We start from the raw sequence: 13,558 nt of genomic DNA on the forward strand, positions 1-13,558 counted from the left end.
TTGAAACCTTATTCATAGATTTGTTACACTTAAAATATTAATTTTATAATACTTATCTAATTTATTTTTACATATTAAATATTGACCCTATCATCAAATATTGAGGGTTCGATATTTTATCTAATATATTTTTAAAGATATTATATATTTTAGCTAGTAAATATTTTATCACATCATTGTAACGCTTTCGGATCAAATCCTGTTTTCACTATTTATTTTATATAAAAATAAAAAATGATAATAGAAATATATAAATTCGCCCATATCATATGAATCCAAAATTCTATCCCCATGATGAATTGCCATATTATACGCCACACGAAATCAAGACTTATTCTATGGCTTTTTGGGATTAGAAAGACCAATTTATATAAGAAATGAGAGAAAAATAACAAATAATTTTGATCTATCTGGTTCGACCCTGGTTTATTTCTGATCCATGGATTGGACTCGGTCACATCTCCTATTCCAGCTAGTTGGGTTCACGAGATCGGATTCCATCAATGTGAAATCGGGAATGGAGTTTATTTCTGCCGCCCGTTCGCTTGGTTGCCCACAGAAAGCAGAATATAGTGGTGCTCCGCAGTCGGAACCAGGGTTTTAGCAGCGCAGGGACGATGGTGAGGCTAACGGCGGACTTGATATGGAAGAGCCCTCACTTCTTCAACGCCATCAAAGAGCGCGAGCTTGACCTCCGCGGTAAGCAGCTTTCTCCCTCCTCTCCATTCCGTGCCCCATATTTTCTAGGGTTAGGGTTTCTCACATGCATTTGGTATGATCAACTACTGCTTGCGAGTTTAATCCTGGTGCTGCTAATCGAGGTTTCAGGTAACAAGATTGCGGTCATGGAGAACTTGGGCGCCACCGAGGTGAGTCAGATTCGTCTCCTTTTCTCTTTCTCTCTCTCTCTCTTGTGCCACATGATGCTGTTACTCGACTGTGTTATCAGAATCTACCTTGAACCAGTTCTTGGAAGTCATATGTTAGTCATTAGTGGTCGACAGCTTCTCCTGACATGCATTTCTCGAGTTATTGACCTTATATCTCTCGAGATAGAATGGATGTTATTGTTCCCTGGTTTGAGTTTTGTTTCTTCATGTTGCTTATACAGACAATACCTTTATCAACAGTATAATTGCTGCTACGTGAGTCTTAAAGGATCACATTGTTGTCGGTTTGGGAGATTGAAGTTACTGACTGACAAAGTCTGCTTGCTTTAATGCACTAAGCCTCCTTGAATATTGTTAGGTGAATTGGAATAATTAGAAAAGATCCTTGCCTTTGTGCTTTGGTGACTTCCTGAGATTCTTTTGATGACCTATCATGATTATATCCAGCTTTGGCGTGACAAAACTGGCAATGCAAAGTCGACGAATGATATTTTGTTCACTGTGTGTGTAGGCGGACATAGGAATTTCTATAGTTGTTAGTTGGAATCTCGAAGGCAATGCCTATCGGCTAGGATGATTGGTTAGATCTTGGAGGCTATTCAGGTTAAATTAGTGGATTCCACAGGAGGTCATTTCCTTGTCACAGATTTTTTGCAGGATTATATGTCTTCTATTTAGGAGTTGGTTTCCTTTCTGAAAGCCAGGTAGACAAAAATTCAAGAGTATGTATGTGGCTGATATCAATAGGTGAATGACAGCATCACAATGATTGTACTTTGAAATAGTGTTTAAATTCTCCAATAAACGGTTCCTGGATCAGTTGTCTGAGGAGGTTATGGCCAAGATTGAGAATCATTTGACATGTTTTTTTTTAATGAATCCGTGAAATATGACCACATGTATTTTTATTGTTTTCTTTCACCTTTTGACTCTACATCTGTTGCTTCATCTATTTACCTTTCTATATGTATATTGCTGTTTTCCCTCTTCTCTTCTTCTTTAAATCTTAAGCTCTGTGTTGATCTGTTAACAAAAAATTAAATCCGCTGTTCTTCGTCACAACTTTTTTGTTCCTTGGTATCAGTTGATCAGTGTCCAAGCTAATTAGAACTCTTTTCAATGACTAATAAGCCATTTCTTTCATTCTTTATGTTCTTATTTTTCCGTTAAAAACCTTTGTTTCTTGTACTATTCATGTGTCTGCTTTTATATATTTTTCAGCAGCATCAATTCTGCTTTTGCTTTCTAATAGTCTTAGCACTAGTCTGGGAGTGATCCATATTCTTTATTTGTTAAACTTAGCATCTCAGTTCAAGCAATTTCATATAAAGTGTAAGAAATTTAGTTTGAGTGAACTAGCTGTTAAATTAAGTTTTTTTTACTGGTCTTGAGATCTGTTTCTTATTTTCATTTTAAGATTTTTTTTAGTTTGCTATGATGATTATGTTTTGATTTTTTTAGGATTGGTTTTTGGGTCTTATTTAAGTAGGATGAAAATCGGGGTTCCTTTTGTAGTCATTGTTGGGATTTAAGTATTATAGTGTCTAAAATGTTTTTTGGTAGGTTAAATTTTGTCTATATTATTTAAGGGTCTTTCTTGGACTAGGAAAATATCTAGTTTGTTCTTTGTAAACTGGTCTGTGTAGATTAAAGGATGGTGATACTAGCGAGTATATGAAACTATGTTCTATGTGGCTAAAGACGAGAATTAAGAAAGTGACGCAAGGGTAGGGTTGTAATATACCTCTGTATTGTAGCTTTGAACCTATAAATTTTTTGTGCTCGGGGTAACAACTTGAAAATTTTATTATAAGAAGCTGCATAATCCTTAATTTGAATCTCGATTGATTACCGATCCAACCAAGCACTGATAGCCCTATTGGTTACTAAAACTGGTATGTGATTGAGATATAAATCCTTGGCATATAGTCAACTAAATGCTCATATAATCCAATGATTTCAATAGGCGCTCGGGCGCTCGCCTAGGCGCTCGGGCGAGGCGAGGCGAGGCCTGAGCGCCTTGCTTCATGTCCAAGCGCCTCGCTTCAATGAGGCGCCGCCTAGGCGCTCGCCCGAGCCTAGGCGTCGGGCGCTTCGGGCGAGCGCCCGGGTTAAACCAGGCGATCGAATCAATGTTTTAAGTTTGGTTCGGTCTCCGGTGCTTTAGTTGGTTCAATCGGACCAACTAAATCACCGATAGGCTCCCTCACACGATTTCCCCGACTTCCCCAACCCTAACACTCGCGATTTGCCGTCGAGATTTCTTCTCCGCTATCGCTGCTCTCTGCTGTTGCTGCCACTGTCGCTACTCGCCGCTGCCACAATCGTCGCTCATCGTTGTTGTCGTCGCTCACCGCTCGCAACTCCCACTCCCGCTATCGCTCGCCGCTCCCGCTCTCGCTACCACTGTCGTTGTCTTAGTAGCCTCGGTCTTCTCACACTTTTCTCACTATATTGTTAACAGTATATTAACAATATATTACTAACTGTATACTAATAATAATATTTTTATTTATTAGATTAATAATATATTATTTTGATTTTAATACTATTAATTTTTTTTATTTAAAATTATTGTTAGGTTTAAGAATAAATGACAAGTGTACAGAGCAACTCAATAGATTTGATGTAAAATTTTATTGTTTTGATTTTTTAGACTTTTTATTAATATGACATTGTGATTTTGTACTCGATTTTCTTAATTTAATAGTATATTTTTTATTTAAATAATTATATTAATTATATTATATATTTTTATATTTTAGCGTCTCGCTTCGCTCGGGCGAGCGCCTAGCGCCTCGTGCGTTTTTGGACCTTGGCGTCTTTTGGTGCCTAGCGCATTTTAAATCACTGATATAATCCTTATGCGATAACTAAATCCTAGGGATCTTTCACTCAATTCATATGGTTCCTTCTCTCCTGTCCTCAGAAAGTTTAAGAAAATGGGTTAGGTGGTAATACATTTTTTAGGAAGACGCTGATGCAGTCATCTGTGACAGATCATAAGGGCTTATATATGTGAATTATATCAAAGACAATGTTAATGCATCCGAATGGAATGTTTTTCCGGGGATCCATTTGTAGAGCATGTTCAATGTGTGAAATAGATTTTAAAGAACAAAGAGCATGTCGATATCATTTGAAAGTGGTATTGCCCTTGATCTAATATGATTTTGAAGTGTTCATGGGGCTAGGTTGTCACTTGCTTCAAGATTGAGTAATATTGTTTTCAAATGAAGGTGCAATCTATGTCTCTCAAGCTAATGAGAGTACGAGGTTTTAAAAAGATGGACTTGATTATATTGATCCTCCCTAGAGCCATATCAGCAGCAGCTTCATCCATTGGATCACCTTTCTATCATTCCTTTTTTGAAGTTTGACTACTACTTTTCATTTAGATTTCAATTAAGGGTAATAAATCCAGCGGATGTCACTTGGAAATAATGGGCAGGTGAAATGAGAAGACTGCATCGTTTCTTGTGAAGAAAATGGAAGGTTCACGAGTCTATTTTCTATTTTTCTCTGTTTTTTTCTCAATAAACATAATATGTTTATGCTGAAATTATTTTAACATAATTAATTTATTTTATGGATTCATATTGGTTATTCTTTAACTGGTAGAGTGTAGGTATGCTTGCTATCTGTTTTAAGTTATTTTCCTTGGGATTCTGAATAAACATCTCATATAACATTTAAGCTTGGAATTAATTTCTTGGGCATGCTAATTTGGTTTAACAAGGTTATACAATTGATTATCTTCCTATTTTCATGAACTTTGTTTATGAACTACTGTTGTATGGCAAATTTCTATCTCAATTAACACACACACACACACACACACACACACACACACACACACACATATACATACATATTTGTTTTTCTTTTTGTTAAAAGATAAGGCAAACTTTTGGACTGCGTGTAGTCTGTTTATTCATCTGACAGCAGATTGGAGGTCCCTGAAGTTTGTTTTGTCATTTGTGTTCCTTTTCCCTTTTCACTTTAGACATTGCTTTGTCAGTATTATCAACTGGTCGATTTGAAATTTGTAAGAACCTGTTACAAAATAAAATCTCTATGCTTATTTTATGATGTATATTTACCTTACATATTTTGCCTTTTGCAGGACCAATTTGACACCATCGATCTATCTGATAATGAGATTGTGAAGCTTGAAAACTTTCCTTACTTAAATCGTCTTGGCACTTTGTTGATCAACAATAACAGAATTACTCGTATCAATCCAAACATTGGAGGTTGGAACACTGGGGACCAAATAAATTACCTGCTAGTTGATTAGAAGTTCCTATGTTCTAATAAATCATTGTTTTATGTTTTGCAGAGTTTGTACCGAAGTTGCACACTTTGATCCTCACGAACAACCGTCTGGTGAACTTAATGGAGATCGATCCCCTTGCATCTCTTCCAAAGCTGCAATTTCTTAGCTTACTGGATAATAATATTACAAAGAAACCAAATTATCGATTTTATGTGATTTACAAACTGAAAAATTTGAGATTGCTTGATTTCAGGAAAGTGAAACAAAAGGTTAGTCCGATTCTACATCATTTTCACTTTTCCGAATGTTCTTTTCCATTATAATGTATTTTTCAAAAAATGAAAATGCATCGATGTCTTATACAATTTTGGTACTCTTCTTTGGTAGACGATTTATGCAGTTATGCATTCTTTCTCGTTTAATGTTGGGCTTTTTAAAACTTTTCTTTGTTCTCTTAACTCTGAACCCTTCATGGACAAAGGGAACACAGGATTGAGTTCATAATTAAAGTTATAGTTGGTTTGTATTTGTTAACCATCACTTTCCCTTCCACATCCCTGTAACTGTCATGTTTATTTTACAGACAAAGGAAACACAGGATTGAATCCTTAGTTTATGTTAATAGTTGGTTTATATTTTTTTTTAACTGACACTAATTCATTCAAAGTTTTAGTTATTCTGGTTCATTGGTGTGAATCATCTCTGCAGAGATGGATATTTTATATTGACTTCCCTCTTAAATCTTTACATGTATACCAGATTTATGCTACTTTAGGAATGAATACACTAATACCTAAGTCTCATTAAAAATCTTTCATAAAGTTTTCATGTTTTACTTTCATAGGTTTGTCCATGTTTGTTAGAGATAGAAACTGCTATTGCAATCATCTTTAAGTTTGTTAAACTTCTATGGTTCCATGGCATTTTTCTCATCTTTTGACTGACTGTCTTGAGAACATATGCAGTATGCATATTTGTATCCAATAATATGTACAATGTTACATAATGGCATAATTTCTGACAATTTTATTTGAAAATTTTTAATTGGTGTAAATTCTGGAGTTGTTAATTTTAATTGGAAAATTTTAGTTAGTGTAAATTATGAAGTTCTAAACTATTGAAATCATATAAAGTAAAAGGAATGAAAAACAAATTTTATTATCAATGTACGAATAAAATGATCAACTTAAAAACATCTGTAATATCTAGTAAAGGTTTATTCATTTACAATGAAAGACAACATAACTTTAATTAATTTATTCTCTCTTTTTTTTCTAAATGAATAATAAGAGTAAGAATGATGACTGTTCAATATAGATAGTAATAGCAAATTATGTGAAAAGTCATACTTTACATAATTACTGAAATGTCCTTTTTTTATTTCCAAATTATAATACCAAAATGTGAAGGCATATTGAAAGTGAATAATAAATACAGGTTTTGACAAATAAGATCTTGCAATATCTTCAAAGACTATTTAAAAATCTTCATATTGCTATATTTATCATGATAATGAATGAAGTGAAATTCAGCATTTTATATATGAAAAATTCATTTAATTATGTAATTTTATTTCATGCTCTAACACTGGCCTATAAGTTACAATATTCCATATGTAGTGTGAGGGTAGTAAAGTGGGGTTTAAAGGCAATATCGCTTGTTTAAAGAAATGTGATGATTTCCTAAGTTCAAGTAAAAGAACAAATAAATGAAGTTTTGGTTTTCAGAAACTGTGCATGATGCCTCCTGTAGAGTTTTGTGGATAATTGCCTTCTATTTTCTCTAAGAGATATATTTTTCTAATGTGATTTTGTATGGTGATGCTTATATTATTAGGAGAGGACCGAAGCAGAAAGATTATTTGCGTCCAAAGAAGCAGAAGAAGAGGCAAAGAAAGTGTCTGCAAAGACATTTACTCCAAGTGAGGTTCCAGATGTACCGGACACTTCAAAAGTAGAGCAGGCTCCACCTAAAGTTGCCCCCACTCTAGAACAAATTACTGCTATTAAGGTAATTTTTCCTTATTGTTGTTTGAGCATAGAATATTTTTATTTGAGTTTTTCCTACTTGGAGATATATTGTTTAGTACTGTATTATAATGTGGTTTGGTTTTAACCATTCATTGGTTGTAAGATGTAACTTCTTATTATACTATACAGATGACTTGCATTCACATATCATAAACATGAAGAAGTAATTATATTCTCATTTGTTTATTGGATAATTTTCATCTGCGCAGGCTGCAATTGTGAATTCACAAACTCTTGAGGAGGTTGCAAGGCTTGAAAAGGTGCTTTCATCACCAGAAAGCTGTCTCTAACTTTGATGGCCTGATGCATTTGTGGAACTGAATGAGATTTTCTTATGTAGGCTTTGAAGTTGGGCCAAATTCCCGAAGAGTTTATGAATTTGGGCAAGGAAGCAACAACTGCATCAGGGGATGCAGTGGTTGATGGGATGGATACAGATGATCAGAATGAAGTAACTGAAGCTCAAGAACAAGAGCAAAATGAAGAGGCTCAACCAATTGAACAGGTTCGGTAGACTTTTTGTACTCTCCAGAGCTTTTTCTGTGTTCCCATAACGACTGACTGATGGAGTGCAGACTAATAATCTTTAGCCCACAGGAGAAGTTTACCTTCTATTTTTGCCCAAACAACTAATGATAGAATTATCATTTCTTTTCTTGAGGACTATTGCCATTTAGTTAATTGTGTTTTTGCTCATATTATCTCTTTTCAGGATTAGCTGCAGCCGTTGCTATCATCAAGTAGTTAGATCGTTCTCCTGGAAAGTTGATAATTTTGAAGGGATTATATGCTCATCCTCTGTATTCTACAGAAAAAAGTCAACATGTTTGAACAGAGACGGGTGTGCTATGTTTGGGTAATGCAAGATGGAGTAAAAGGCCTTTCTGTTATTAAAACCACAAATGCTGTTTAAATTTTTTTGCGGCTCATCAGGATGAAACTTGTTATACTATGCTCGACTGATTTCAATTTGTGCTCCCGCATACCTTTTTGTTGTGTTTATTTATGGTAACAATGTTATAGCCATGCTTTCATGTGAATTACTGTTTCTTGATACTGTCTCAATTGAGCTCGAGCATCTATTAGCTTCCACTGGTTTTCCAAAAGGATGGTGTTCTTAGTTATTTTAAATATTTTTATATTCAAAATTTAGTATGGGGGCTGAGAAATAGAGCCCCAAACATTTTTACATAGGGAAGCTTTACGAAATAACATACACGTATAAATGAGGGATAGCCTGTGAAAGATGGATCATATAATGGAACTTTGAAAGTGAAACGGCAGTAAGTTTTGGATGAGTTGTCTCATTTTAGTCAACCAATGACCCAACACTTAACCCAGTCCATGCTTGATTTAATTCTGACAATTGTTCATAATAGTTTATGCTTTCTATTTTTTTAACCTTTTAAATATATAAAAATGATTTTTTTAGTCTTGAACGGCAGCTTATTTTACTTTTCTCCCAAATACGTTATTGTTAATAAATTGTTTCAAAATTAATAATAATAATAATAATAATAATTCAACAATTATTATTATTATTATTGTTTTCTACTGCCATATTGGGATTCAACTCCGCCTCTTACCCGGAGTTGCAGGAAGCTCTAAAACAAATCCCAGGCGTCTTAGGAAACCACTATCTCGGTCTATGCCCGTTCCAATTGTTTGATCCAATATATCATAATATATTATTGTTAATAAATTGTTTGAATATAATTTTAATGTGACAGACTTATTGTGTCAGATTTACATAATTTGTATGAAAATTAATATCATTAAAATCGCTATTATTTAAATAATTGAAAAATATATTAAAATAAAAGTAATATAAATAATAATAATTATTATTCATCTCCTCGCGTCGTCTCACAGGGTTAAACTACGACGTTGGAAGCCGTATGCTCACCGCCTCTCACGCCCTGTAAAATGCGCTCCCCATCGATGAAACCCGACGCTTCAAGCAGAGAAAGAAAGGCGACGAAGCGAAGGGCGAAACCCTCGATTCTTCTTTTGCTGCTTCTTGTTCATGTTCTTCTTCTTCTTCTTTTCTTCTCTTTCGGGGCGAGAAGCCTCTCCCTGAAGGCTCGAAGAGAACTGACTGATGGCGCCAAGGCGTGCGGCACGTTCTCGTCGTCGGCGTCCTCCTCCTCCTCCTCCTCCTCCTCGTCCAGGTGAGTTCCGAATCAAAAACTTTGAGCCGGTTGCTCGATTGATGAGCTTTCAACCAACTGGAGCACTAAACTTGGAGCCGTCGCCTTGCATCCACCTGCTACCAAACTGAAGAAGGTCGCTCGATCGTGACCGGCGAAGAGATGGGTCGAGAGGATTCAGATAGTTACTCGGTGATACCAAGTGTACATGTATGTTGTCATCGGTTGCTCACCGTCAAGCGAAGAGTGGCCGAGGACAGGAACAACTACGTCTTCTTCGATATCGGGACTGTAATAGCGGGCAGATGCAACGCATCGTCAATCGACAATTTATTGACTCTGTTTTTGTGCTGCTCAATAATAATAATAATAATAATAATAATATTATTATTATTATTATTATTATTATTATTGATTTCTACTGCTAATAAATTGTTTGAATATAATTTTATGTGACAGAATCATTGTATCGGATTTACATAATTTGAATTAAAATTAATGCCCTTAAAATCGTTATTAAAACAATTAAAAATATTAAATAATAGTAATAAATAATAATAATAATAATAATAATTATTATTATTATTCATCTCCTCGCGTCAGCTCGCTGGGTTAAAACTACCACAATGTTGGAAGCGCGTATGCTCACCGCTTCGTGCATATAAAAAGCGGCCACCGTAGATAAAACCCGACGCTTTAAGCAGAGAAGAAACGCGAAGAAGAGAGAAAGGCGAAACCCTCGATTCTTCTTCTGTTGCTTCTTGTTCTTGTTCTTCTTCTTCTCTCATTCTCTTTCGGGGCGAGAAGCCTCTCCCCGAAGGCGAGAAGAGAGCTGACTGATGGCGCCAAGGCGTGCGGCACGTCGTCGTCGGCGGCGTCGTCCTCCTCCTCCTCCTCGTCCAGGTGAGTTTCGAATCAAAAACCCCTCGCATCCTCAGAACTCTTCGTTTCTTGGCTCTACCTTCTTTTCTCTTCTTCCTGTAATGCGACTCCTCCCCTGCCACGGGGACCTTGGTTGATGCGGGTTTTCATCCTTATCTCATTCAAGATCGCGTCCTTTTTCCCTCGATTCGTCCACCCACTTCTCTAGGGTTTCTGAATCCTTGCGCTTATTGTCGTCTCGCTAGGTGCCACTGCTGGACAAATTCGCAAAGCGGCTGTTAGAGGAGGCGCAGCTAGAAAAAGAGGAGTCGACCTGAACGAAGGCGATCGATTGGTTGGCGGGTAACATTTTTTGTTGAGATACTCTATTCCTTGATCAGCCAAGTCGAAATTAGGATTTTGAATCTGACTTTTGCTTCTTTCACTTTTGTGTTTCCTGTAAAGACGGGATCCTCTTGCGAACCCCATCCCATCGAGGAGATTCTCTGCTCGGCTTCTGGCGAAGAAACGACTCGCCGTATTCGTTGAGGTATGATATGATTCCAAGATCCCAGCCTCTCACTTGTGTTGCTTATCAGCTTCTTTATCTGATAGTGTTACATTTAGACTAAACTCATTGACGCTTCATGTTACTCAGCGTCCAGAGGTTGCTGCTGATTGCATTGTCACGGAGAAAAAGGATGGCAGAGAATCCAGTAGTTTGCATAGCGATTCCCCTGATGACAAGGGAAATTCCATGATTGACTCAAGGAAGAAAACTGGAGCCCATACCCTCGCTTCAGCTCCTACTGCTCAAAACAAGGTAGAGTTTTCATATTCTTCGCTGATATTAATTTCTTCATCAGTGTTTTTTCTGTTGAATTCTGTATTTTGAGCTCCCGCAGAGGCTCCATGTCAACAGCCGTGGTTAATAAAAGCAACAATCGTGGCTTCAGCAATGAGAGTGATTTTTTAGTACATAAATGTTCCATATGATCTACCTTAGTTTCTAGCACATTTTTTTAGTTATCTCTGTATGGTTGCTTTCTCATGTGCAGCATCAGGTTTGAGATTTAGCATCAACTATCAGTCAGGGTTTAGTTTTCAATCCTATTGCTGTTAAAGGTATTCCAATCAACTAAACGATGATAAAAATCTCTGACACTCTGTAGCTGATGAGAACACATTGAGTTCATCCAAACTTTGGTTTTTTGGTAACAAATAAACTTGCAGTTATTGTTATTCTCTGGCAATAATGGAAGGACAAGTTAGGCAGATGTGGACCATATCATCCCAGCACCTCCATTTATCCCTGTAGAGCACTATATTTATGGGACTGGATGAGGATGACAGATTGATGACATGAAATCAGTGGTCTGTAGCTTATAGTAATGAATGAATTAGAATAAAAAATTGTTACATTGGTTGGAGTTAAGCTGATCTTTTAAAATTTGAAATGTTAATACAGATTTAGATTCATCCAGGCACAATCATGTTTTCGGATATCTAATACATTATAAGAAACGCAAAGTTCTAAACTGAAAAAGAAAGCAGAGCTCTTTATATGGATTATCTTAACAATGGTTTCATGGAAGGAATGAAACTTGAAAGAAACAAAGTGATGTAGCTAAACAGGCTGCAGTTAGGAATACAAATGGATACGGCAAGACTTTAGGAAACTAATTATTTTGGAGATCGTAATTGTGTGCAATAATTACTTTTGCACGGTGCAGAAACTAATGGTTCTTTCATGTAAACGTAGCAAAGTAGTGAGTTTAACTGCGAGCTGTTCATTAGCTTTCAATAAGATTTGATTGATGTCATATATGCATTGGAGGCCAGTGTTGTCTTCTCTTCTTTTTTCTTTTCTTTTTTCTTCATAGACCAGCGTGCTTCTCATTGTTCTAGTAAAGGCCTAATGTTTCTCTTATTTGTATCCATATATTTAGGATGACGGTGTCCATAACATTGTTGCACTGGAAGTACCGGCTGTTGCGGACTTCGTAGACAATATCTATGACTTTTACAGACATGCTGAGGTATGTAGTTCCTCCATCTTAACTACTGTTATGCACAATTATGCTAACTAAGTTGGGTGACAACATAGATTTATTGATCCTGTGTGCAGAAATGTGGAAGACCTTGTAAATACATGGACTTCCAAGCTGACATCAATGAAGAGAAGAGATCTATGGTGGCTGATAGGCTGATTGAAGTGCACCACAGCTTTGGACTAATGCCCGAGACTTTATATCTTACATTTCATATAATCGATCAGTACCTATCAAAGGAAAAAGTGTCGGGAATGGAGTTGCCACTTGTGGGAATCAATGCTCTGCTCATTGCATCTAAGTATGAAGAATCAAGGTCTCAAACGGTATGTCTTCTAAGTCGAGTTCTTTAACTTCCTTTTCTTATCATGACGATTTAAGAAACTTTAATGCATATTCTGCCTTGTGTTCAGAACATAGACTATGGTGACATCTTGTGTCATGCATATACCAAGGAACAGATGCTGGCTAAAGAGAGAGAAATTATGAAGACACTCAAATGGAAACTATCTGTTCCCACGCAGTATGTCTTTCTTGTGTGCTTCCTGAAAGCGGCCATGTGCGATAAGGAGGTAAGTATTCTAATATGTTTCAGTTTTTTTTGTCTTTGATATTGTCGATCGATGTTTGTACTGATTCCGCGTAAGTAACGCAGCTGGAACACATGGTCTTCTTCTTGGCTGAGCTAGGACTGATGCATTACTCCATGATCACCTATTGGCCATCCTTGGCCGCTGCCTCTGCAGTCTATGCCGCACGGAGCACCCTCAAAAAGACTCCTCTTTGGACTGAAACGTTAATGCATCAGACAGGCTACTCAGAGCAACAGTTGCGGTGAGTGCTGGTTACCAGCTTCAGGGTCAAGAATTTACTTTTGATGCTTACCATGTTTACTAATCCATCGTATACTTGGAAACAGGAAATGTGCCCAGCAATTGGTGATCTTTCACTCCTCGGCAGCAGAAAGTACGCTGCAGGCGGTCTACAAGAAATATTCGAGCACTAAATTTGGAGCTGTCGCCTTGCATCCGCCTGCTACCGAACTGCTAAGGTCGAAGGAGGTCACCTCATTCATCATGACCGATGAAGAGAGGGGTTGAGAAGATTCTGGTAGGTAATCAATGATACCAAGGTATCATCATTGGTATCAGGAGTGTCATTGTGGCAGATGCAAAGCATGATCAATAAACCAATTCATTATCCTGTATATTAAGATCAATTCTTTGCGTTGTTTGATTATGTTCTTGTGCTCCTCGGCTTGCAAAGTGTTTGAGCGTTGAGCTTGCTGCGGCTTCCG

General features: G+C 36.8%; 2 protein-coding genes across 2 annotated transcripts; both read left to right on the top strand.

The window, feature by feature from the left end:
• The first annotated feature begins 540 nt into the window (after positions 1-540).
• LOC135678169 (U2 small nuclear ribonucleoprotein A'-like) lies at positions 541-8,239 on the top strand. The gene is made up of 8 exons (XM_065190657.1): positions 541-699; positions 829-869; positions 5,017-5,146; positions 5,233-5,438; positions 7,006-7,179; positions 7,409-7,459; positions 7,540-7,704; positions 7,912-8,239. The coding sequence occupies exons 1-8, from the start codon at positions 618-620 to the stop codon at positions 7,915-7,917; spliced, it is 855 nt and encodes a 284-aa protein (XP_065046729.1). The 5' UTR covers positions 541-617; the 3' UTR covers positions 7,918-8,239.
• A 1,821-nt stretch (positions 8,240-10,060) lies between these two features.
• On the top strand, positions 10,061-13,511 carry LOC135679832 (G2/mitotic-specific cyclin S13-7-like). Its single transcript, XM_065193819.1, has 9 exons — positions 10,061-10,252; positions 10,477-10,573; positions 10,676-10,760; positions 10,869-11,033; positions 12,160-12,249; positions 12,339-12,587; positions 12,675-12,833; positions 12,917-13,095; positions 13,181-13,511. The coding sequence occupies exons 1-9, from the start codon at positions 10,189-10,191 to the stop codon at positions 13,359-13,361; spliced, it is 1,269 nt and encodes a 422-aa protein (XP_065049891.1). The 5' UTR covers positions 10,061-10,188; the 3' UTR covers positions 13,362-13,511.
• Positions 13,512-13,558: the final 47 nt, after the last annotated feature.

Source organism: Musa acuminata, chromosome BXJ1-7, assembly GCF_036884655.1.
Source record: "Musa acuminata AAA Group cultivar baxijiao chromosome BXJ1-7, Cavendish_Baxijiao_AAA, whole genome shotgun sequence".
Lineage (NCBI taxonomy): Eukaryota > Viridiplantae > Streptophyta > Magnoliopsida > Zingiberales > Musaceae > Musa > Musa acuminata.

Bases quoted from the DNA above. Each gene is read 5' to 3' on its own strand.
- LOC135678169 (XM_065190657.1), top strand. From the start codon at position 618: ATGGTGAGGCTAACGGCGGACTTGATATGGAAGAGCCCTCACTTCTTC. The intron at 700-828 runs GTAAGCAGCTTT...TCGAGGTTTCAG, and splicing joins GCGCGAGCTTGACCTCCGCG to GTAACAAGATTGCGGTCATG. The intron at 5,147-5,232 runs GTTGGAACACTG...TATGTTTTGCAG, and splicing joins TATCAATCCAAACATTGGAG to AGTTTGTACCGAAGTTGCAC.
- LOC135679832 (XM_065193819.1), top strand. From the start codon at position 10,189: ATGGCGCCAAGGCGTGCGGCACGTCGTCGTCGGCGGCGTCGTCCTCCT. The intron at 11,034-12,159 runs GTAGAGTTTTCA...CCATATATTTAG, and splicing joins CTCCTACTGCTCAAAACAAG to GATGACGGTGTCCATAACAT. The intron at 12,250-12,338 runs GTATGTAGTTCC...TCCTGTGTGCAG, and splicing joins ACTTTTACAGACATGCTGAG to AAATGTGGAAGACCTTGTAA.